The sequence below is a fragment of the Tupaia chinensis genome, unplaced genomic scaffold, assembly GCF_000334495.1.
Source record: "Tupaia chinensis unplaced genomic scaffold, TupChi_1.0 Scaffold000492_1, whole genome shotgun sequence".
Classification (NCBI taxonomy): Eukaryota; Metazoa; Chordata; class Mammalia; order Scandentia; family Tupaiidae; genus Tupaia; species Tupaia belangeri.
Genome location: NW_006160004.1, coordinates 424,470 through 433,219, shown reverse-complemented (window position 1 = coordinate 433,219; position 8,750 = coordinate 424,470). Strand labels below are relative to the sequence as shown.

Below are 8,750 nucleotides of genomic sequence, written 5' to 3'. Positions count from 1 at the left end.
TCTTAACAGAACTCAGAAGCAATTAGAGAAAGTAGTAATGTGATGAAACCACAGAAGGCCGGAGGTGCATTTCTGCTGATCCCACTAGTAAGTTTTTTCAACTGAGATGATACCCTAGGAAATCTTTCACCTTTTCAGTTTGGATCTACAATCCAGGAGCCACCATGACCTTAAAAGAGAGCTTAAAATAAAAACAACCTTGGCATTTTCTGACAAATGTAGAAACCTGTGCAGTGGTTGTCATGGTTGGGGGTCCCGATGGGAGTGCTAAGTGGCCAGTCTGCCCCCTCCATCCCATCTCCCTAGAGCCCCTCCCTCTCCATGGCACCTAGACCCTTCTCCACTCCCTTTTAAAGTCATAGATCCCATCTGCTATTGCCTTAAGGCAAAACAACTTACTCATATTCAAATGGATTAATTTGTGGCCAACGTACCAAAGGTGATGATCACTTCCCAAGTAACCCTCTCCTGTTATCTGTGTGTGGTGCGCAGGAAGGGCCTCTAATCCTGCAGGCGGGAAAGTCTTTAGCCTGTTGATGACCATGACTGGCTACTTGTTTGCCTGCAGTAGCCACCGGTTGGGGGTGCGGTGGTCTTGTCCTATCCCAGTACTTCATCTTTCTTCATCTTGCTTTTGAGTCTCGTAATGTAAGATGAGGTCATTCTAATCTGCTGAGAAAACTGTTCTAACTGAAAAAATGCAGAATCTATCATGTGTATTGGATAAATTAAAGAAATCAAGCCTCTGGAACCTAGCTAATGATTTCAATTTATCAGAGCAGTCAGAACTCACTCAGACAAGTCCAACTAACGAATGGGTTAGGAGAATATTTGCTCTTGGGAAACACGGGACAATCATCCATCAAGCACCAAATGCACAAAGAAAGAATGAAACTCAACTTTAAAGCCAACCCTTCACAAGTCAAGCTCCCCACTTGTGGAAAGGGATCTTGGAAGTAAAAAACCTTGCTTTGGTTCTGGTCCCAAGGGATAGAAAAGAATAAGCAGCTATACCTACATTCCTGCAGCACCAGGTCGGCACTCAGTACCACGTGACTTTTTATTGCTTTGCTTGTGCAATCGCCTATCTTGTCGGTAAATTTGTACAACCCTTGTAGAGAAAACCAAATGGTCAAGTTGTAAAGGGTAGCACATTGGAAGCGTGCCTACATTTGTTCTTAGACAAGGTCAGAAAGGAGCTTTCAGGTCATCTTAGCCTAAGTACATGGCTTGTTAGAGGCATCAGGCATCGAAGGTCAGAGGGTGCACCTTCTCCTGCCTGGCTGCCAGTGCTGGGGAGCTAAGCACCAAAGGCATCCGCTCATGTCCAAGAGTCCCACGCAGGAGTCGGAAGGGATGGGGCAGCCTCCATCTCTGCAGGAGCTCAGGATGGCAGTTATCCCCTTACTCGTCAAGTTTTCAGGTCCCTCTGAAAAGGAAAACAAGAGATAATATCTTTACTAGCACATCAAGCCCTCTCTCCACCATCATGACCAAGTAGCACCTGCATTTCACCCTGAGTGATATCAGGCTATTCTCTGCGATTAGTGAGGACCAGGTTGGCCCCAATGGTGGAGGCTGCTAGTTCAGCATGATCTCAGATAGGAGTGGAAAGCCCCAATCAGCAAACAATGTATCTCAGCACTGCCTTAAGATTGTTCCATAATTTTCTAGGTCTTAGCATCATGTTCCTGAGTTTGATTTGAGTCAGCACAATTTTAAGCCCCAATTATTAATATATAGAGAAAATGTCTGGGTAGACAGAGAGGTGATAGAGCAGAAATACCACTGGCTAATAAAGGGGCCAATGCCTCATAGGATGGGTGTGCTTTTTCAGCACCCTCACACTGAGGCTCAGATAGAGCAACTGAAATGCAGACCTGCTGGAAGACCTTCATGGGAAGGGATGCCTGTTCTGGGTCCTCCCAAGGAGACTTGAGAAAGGACATGTCAATGACCAGCAATGTCCTATGGTCTTTGAGATCATCAGCTCTTAGCTGGTGAGTAAAAGGCTGGAGCATCGAGTTCCAGGCATCCAAGAACTAGCCAGTTGGAACAGAAAAAACCATCATCCACAACTCCTGACAACAGTGCAGGTGCCTAACACTCTTCCAGGGAGCCACGTAGCACATGCTATGGTTTCTCAAAGTGTACTCCAAAGACCCATCAAAATCACCACAGCCCTCACTCCAGACCTCCTACTCCGACTCTGGAGAATGGATCTGGGAATCTTTTATTTTAATAAAGAGCTGTGGAAAGTCTTAAGCACCCAAAGGTTAAGGTCTGTTTGGTCTAAGTCAGTCACCATGGATTTGCATTGGACTCAAGCTCTGTCCTGTTAGCATGAGGAGCCTAAGGTTCCTTCACCTGCATCGCAGGAATGGTCATAGACGCTGCAGCTCAGGGAGGTGGCAGAGGAAATGAGCCATGGCGTTAACCCCATGGCCACACCTGTCAGAACACCCACAGTGATTTGGGAACCTTTGTCCCCTGCTTGCCCCAACACTCTTTGATTGCTTGAAGAGTTGAGAGTTGGCCTCCTTGCCCTGCATCCTTCAGTGTTTCATGCTCGACTCTCAGAATTACAAACTCAGCCACACAGGACAGCGTCCTGGGAGTGGCCATGGTGGAAAGCATGCCTCCACATTTCTACAGCTGGATGCAGAAGACACTCTACCCTTGGGCACATGCAGCCTTCTGCATTCCTTGGTGGCCACTGCAGTGAGGAGGTCACTCATTCGTACATTCATCTTGGTACTTTCTAAGGGGTGGGCAGCACTTGGCTGAATTTTGTACCAAGGGGCACTCAGTCTGCATCTCATGACTATGTGGGCTCTAGGAGACATTTTCAAGTGGGCCTCTCTTATAGCATGCACAGCGGCTCTGAGCTGGCTCTACAGTTCCACCAGGCCCAGGAGGGGGAGCAATGAGGCTGCAGTCACAGGGCTGGGGGCAGCAGTGCTGAAGGTTGCAGCCAAGTCTGAGGGTCACCTCTGTGCAGCAGGAACTACTTTAAAGTTTCACATTTAAAGGGAAAAAAACAAAGGAGGACAATGCAGAATTTAATGCCTAAGGCACATCAAGAGTTTGTTAGTCAATTGTTTTGAATTAAGGAGCATTTTATTATTTTATTTATTTATTTATTTATTTATTTATTTATTTGAACTTGACCAGAGAGAGACAGAGAGAAGGAAAGTGAGAAAGCAAGCTGCCAGGTCTGAGACTTGAACCACCGTCAGTCATGTAGGAGTCCAGTTGCCTTAACCACCACACCACCTGCCATCCCCGAAAGGAGCATTTTTTTAAGCATTTTTTATTTTATTTTAATTTTTTTTATATCCAGCCAGTAGAATGGTGGCTGCCTGAGGCTGGGGGAGAGGGAAGCCGGGACCGGGCAGTAACTCCTTTAGGGGCAGGAGGTTTTATTTGGGAATGATAAGAACCAACACTTTAGAACTAGGTAGGCCGGTGGCTGCAGAATGCAGTGAGTGTGTGAAATGTCACCCAGCTGTTCACTCTCAAATGGTTATGTTCCAAAATCTCAGCTCAGGTAGGGAAAAAAACTTCTGTGAAACTGATCCACAGAGTGATGTGAAACTGAATCTGAGATCAATTTAGCAAATATTTGCCTCTTGAGCAAGGCGGGAAGTGGGAGGGGCAGGCTCGGGGCTGCATCGGGGCTCACCTCCCTGCAGCCTACCTGCCTACCCTGAGAGCTGGGCATCCACCTACCCATGGATCACTGCAGCAGGGCCTGACGTGGTGTTAATGCTCCCTTGGGTGTCCAATGAGTCTCAGGGGTCCCTTCTTCCTCTCTGATGCCTCAGGACTCCCCCGGCCTGCCCTGGTCCTCCAGGCCAGCTCTACTGACCAGTGCCCATTCCAGGAAGGCCTCCAGAGCAGAGCTGCCCAGGTGCCTCTGAAGGAGACTATGTATTGTCCCTGGCTCTCAGCAAGGGCCCAGCTCCTCAGGAATTTGTATCTACTGCGCATCTCTCACTCAGCCGTACTCCATGTATACACGGGCACACTTGACTCAGCCCAGTCCCCAAAGTGCCACCCCTCCTTTCCCTGCTTGGAGAGGTAGTTCACCCTTCCCCTCCTTCCTCTGGGCCCCAGGGCTCTCCCACACAGAACAGCAGCAGAAAGATCCATGAGCACATCTGTGCCATGCCACGAGGTTATCACCTAGCAGCCCCCATGTCACTGCTTGCTGAACTGACGACTCGCTGGTTCTTGATGGCAGGACTGGGGTACACTAGAGGATGCAGGCAGTTCCATGCCGGGGACCAGCAGAAACAGGAGGCCACTGCACCCACCTCCATTTGCTCATGGATCCAATCCAGGAAGGAGGTGATGCGGGTGTAGACTCCAGGCTTGTTCACGTCTGCACATCCAATGCCAAAGCTGGTTGCTCCCACCAACTTCCACACCCTTCTCTCTTGACACACCAGGGGGCCTCCACTGTCTCCCTGGATGGCAGGGAGAGAAAGAGAGATTGGGGACGGGTACTGCTCTGGTTGTAGCATCAGAAGCCCCTTCACAGTATCACTGACACACGCAAGGATGGCTCATCCACACCCACCGCCCTTCAGGAGGTGATTCTAGCATTCTCAAAATCAGCGTTCTTTAGCCCCTGCGGGTAATTCCTGTCTAACTGGGTCTCCGACCTGCATTCAGATATTGAATGCATGAAGGCCAAGGGCAGCCTGGTGCAGCTGAGGGAATGCTTTCAGAGGGAGGGGTCTGCCTGACCAGCCTGGGATCCAACCAGGCAGTACGCAGATCCCCCACTGTGACTTCTGGAGGCCTACATCCATTGGTTCCCACCAGCCTTCACTCTGTTGTCTCTTCCACCCACTTCCCCAACCCCTGAGAATCATGGTGGGAAGGGCGTGCCATGAGACTCCCACACATAGTGCCCAGTGTCCAAGTGGAGTGGGAGTGCCGGGTAAACACAGCAGGCCAGCCAGAAGAGGGAGTGGTATCTTGAGCAAATTTCCTCCCCACGCCCTGTAAATTTACTTTCTGTTCAGTCCCAGGAAAATCCAAGATGGCTTTCCCACTGTGCCAGAGTATCACCCACCATCACACCCCCAGAAGCCACCAAGGGACCCCTTACCTGGCAGCTGTCCACACCACCCTTCAGGTAGCCCGCACAAAGCATGGATGGAGAGATGATGCCACCATAGACATCCCTGTGGTTACAGATCTTGTTGGAGATTAAAGGGACAGCTGCATGGTTCAGGACAGGGGAGGCATCACCTGCTTCAAAGCAAGGGCAGGCATTTTTTTCAGGAATGCGCGGTGAGAAGAAAGCCTGGCTCGGAATGTAGAATGTGCTTTCAGAGGACCAGGGAGATAGGAGGGACGAGGGCGACAGGGGGTCAATGGTGCAATGGCAGAAAAGTCCTAGGTCCGCAGGTAGGATGAGCCTACCCACCAAGTCTGCTGTGAAACGTGTCAGGCCCTAGAGTTTTGTTCCCCTCTGGAAGGACATTCCAGCCACCGTGCTCAGCAGCAGAGCCACCTACTTCCCTAAGGTTCTAGAGTGGAGGAGGAGGAGGAGGAAGAGGAGGCGGGGGAAGCAGTAGCCAGACATTCCTCCCCAGGGCCTGTCCTGGGCCAAGCACTGAACCTGAACCAGCTCATTCAATTCTCAGAACAAGCCAGGTTACAGGAAGGAGACTGAAGCTTATGAAGGTCACACACACGGCATCTTGGTGGAACCCCAGGGTGGCCGGCAGAAAAATGTGCTCCCGAAACATCATATCCCAATTCCCAGGATCTCTGATTATGTCACCTAACATGGTAAAAAGGACTTTGAAGGTGTGGTCAGAACGTGGACCCTGAGATGATTCCAGGTTGTGAGGACAGTACTGAAATCACAGGAACCTTAGGAGAATCAGAGAAGGGGGCGTGATGATGGAAGCAGAGCCCAGAGTCAGAAAGGTTTGCAGAAGTTGTGCTGCTGGCCCTGAAGGACAGAGGAAAGGGCCATGAGTCAGGGACACAAACAGCCTCCGGAGTTGGACAAGGCAAGGGAAGGATTCTCTCCTGGAGCCACCGGTAACAATGCAGCCTGCCAACACACTGGCTTCAGCCCACTGAGATGGATCTGGGACTCCTAACCTCTATGAGACTTCAAGTGTGTGTAATTTTAAGTCATTAAGGGTGGGGTTATTTGCTGCAAAAATAACAAGAAACTAATCCCCCTGTTGTGAGTCAGCCTCAGCCATTGACATGGAAAGGATCAACCCTTTCAGGTGAACTTGTGTGTAACCCAGTTTTCCTGCCTAGAGCAGGAGTCACCTCCATCTCCATTCTCAAGGTAGCCACAGACAGTGAGTCCACACTCCTCAAACCGGTATCTGAAGGTACAGTGAGTCCCCATGGGCCTCCTCATCCTCCCAGACACCTCTCACTTATCTGCCATCCTTCAATGGGGACTGCCTGGTCCTGACCTTTGACTAAGACGAACACATGTTTCTACTCACTGCACAAAGGTCAATGAGACAACGAAATGATTGTCTTCCAGTGCTTCAAATTCTTGAAGGCTAAACTGGGAGAAGGGCATGAGTGGGGAGCATGAACATGGAACCCCAGCCTTGCACCAGCTTGCCAGTGGAACCTGGGCCAGGTTCTCAGTGTCCTTTGGTCTCTGTCTCCTCACCCATGAAATGAACTAAGAATAATAATACCTCTGCTGTGGCTTGGAAAACACCACAGTCCCTTATCCTCCATTTCTCCATCCTCTTGGGATTTGAGAGACACACATGCACCCAGTATGTTTCTTAAGCCCCTGGGACTGGGATTCAAACTGCAGATGGCCATGTGGGATTGGCTCCCTCAACTACTAGACCATGGGACCAGTCCTAATTCCCATAGTTTTAAGCCCCATAGGTTGCAACCATTTGTTGTGGCAACCTCAGGAGACCGACACTCTTCCCCCTAACAAGGAAAGTAGTGGATGTGAACCCGAGAACTGTGGCCACGTCTGCACCCCACACTGCTGAGAGGACGGCGCTGGTTTCGTCTGCCCTGATCACTATGATCACCAGCATTGCTGCTTCTACTACAGCACTAAGGTCCCCTTTGGATGCTTTTTCTACTTGATCTTTCCATTTGACTCTATAGCATCTTCCAAAGTCCTACAGGGCAGACATTCTTCACCAGTTATAGATTTTTCAACAGCTCGGGAGGGTTGTTCAGGGGCTCTGCGTGTGCTTAGTTAAGGTGGCAGAGGGAGCAGGAGGGACGCAGGTGCTCATAACGGTCTCCCCACCATGGTGTGCTGCAGTGTTCCTCATGCTCATTTCCCTCCTGGAAAGGGCTATAATTTCACACTGCCCCAAGGAATGGGGCTATACGTGAACCTGCAACCACTCAGCTGATTGTGCACTTGAGCAGCTGACATGCACCCTGGCCAGGACATCCAGGCATCCCATAGAAACATCACATCAGGACACTGGAGACCCCCTCCCCTGCCCCCCAGGTTCTGGGGTCCCCAGCCCAGAAGTCGGACTGCAGACACTGACCTCCATCCTCTGTGGCCCCCCAGCCCGACGTCCAGCACATTTTCCCGTCAGGGAAGTTCTCTTCAGAGTTGGGCAGACAGACTGGCTGGATCATCTCTGTTTAAAGAGGGAACGAGAACTCTCAACTGGGTCGAAGGAGGACCCTGAAAACACGATCGCACAGACAGCTGAGAGAACAGCTGTAGCCCATCCTCAGACACAGACTGCCTTCCAGGGAGAGGTCAAGGCCTTGGTTATTTGAAAGCAATTAGCTCAGAACAAGGACCCCCAAACCCTGACCTACCACCCTTAGGAGCACTTAAAACTAAAGCAGCCCCAGACAGTGACAGTGGGGATAAGAGGGGAGCCTTGAAGCCTCTTCTGTAAAGCACCAAATAGAAAATATATAGACTTTGTGGGCCATTTGGTTCCTGTTACTGCTGCTCAACTCTGCCATGGACCATAGAAGCTGCTCATGTTCCCATAAAATTTTATTTGCCGAAACAGGCAATGGGTGAGATTTGGTCCTTGGGCAGGTTCCTCCACTCCAGTCTAGACCGCATGGTGGTTTCTAGAACATCATCCCACACATATTCCTGTTGTTCCTGAGATGAGATGACTGGCGATGACAAGTTTGCCTGTGCCCAAGACTGAGTCACATAAGGCTCCCCAAAGACAGGCACCACATGTGTGTCCCAGGGCTCTCGTGTGGTTCATTCTGAGCTGTGCCAGGCTTTTCTGGGCAAGACATTATGGAAAGGCAGAGAAGGAATCAGAGGACTCATTTTAATGTTATCAAAGTACAAGTGCTGGCACCTCATTCTCTATAATCAAATATCATTAATAATGTTTAGCAAACTAATGCTGTCATTTCAATTAAACAGTTGGACAATTCCTCTCTTTGTTTCTCTAGAAATACTTGTTCCCAAGTATTATGTGTGCCATATGCTAAACACACAGTGATTCTTCCACATCCCACCCGCAGCTGGTCTTGTGGCCAGACTGCTCCTGTAAGAGGGGAGTTCCCCTGTTTACCACACTCTGACTGCTCTCCAAACTGCTGAACTCCGTAGGGAGGAAAGGGGGCTTTCTATCTAGGAGTAGGTTCAGGATGTGTTGCTGCATGTAGAAAATGTTTTTAAGATGTCTCAGGTGTGGTCTTTCTGGCCTTTTGAACATCCACAGAGCAGGACTTGATTCTTTTTCAAGCAGCAGGACTTTCTGGAGCCTGCT

General features: G+C 49.9%; 1 protein-coding gene across 1 annotated transcript in view; it reads right to left on the bottom strand.

Moving 5' to 3' along the window:
* Window positions 1-1,168: 1,168 nt before the first annotated feature.
* The window catches only part of TMPRSS3 (transmembrane serine protease 3), a 22,697-nt gene continuing 15,115 nt past the window's right edge, over window positions 1,169-8,750 (bottom strand). Inside the window, exons 9-12 of the mRNA XM_027774890.1 lie at window positions 7,539-7,634; window positions 5,123-5,265; window positions 4,320-4,472; window positions 1,169-1,429 (exon numbers count right to left, since the gene is read on the bottom strand). Coding sequence (XP_027630691.1) covers window positions 1,412-1,429; window positions 4,320-4,472; window positions 5,123-5,265; window positions 7,539-7,634 — 410 coding nt within the window. The 3' untranslated portion in view covers window positions 1,169-1,411. The remainder of the gene's footprint in view (window positions 1,430-4,319; window positions 4,473-5,122; window positions 5,266-7,538; window positions 7,635-8,750) is intronic.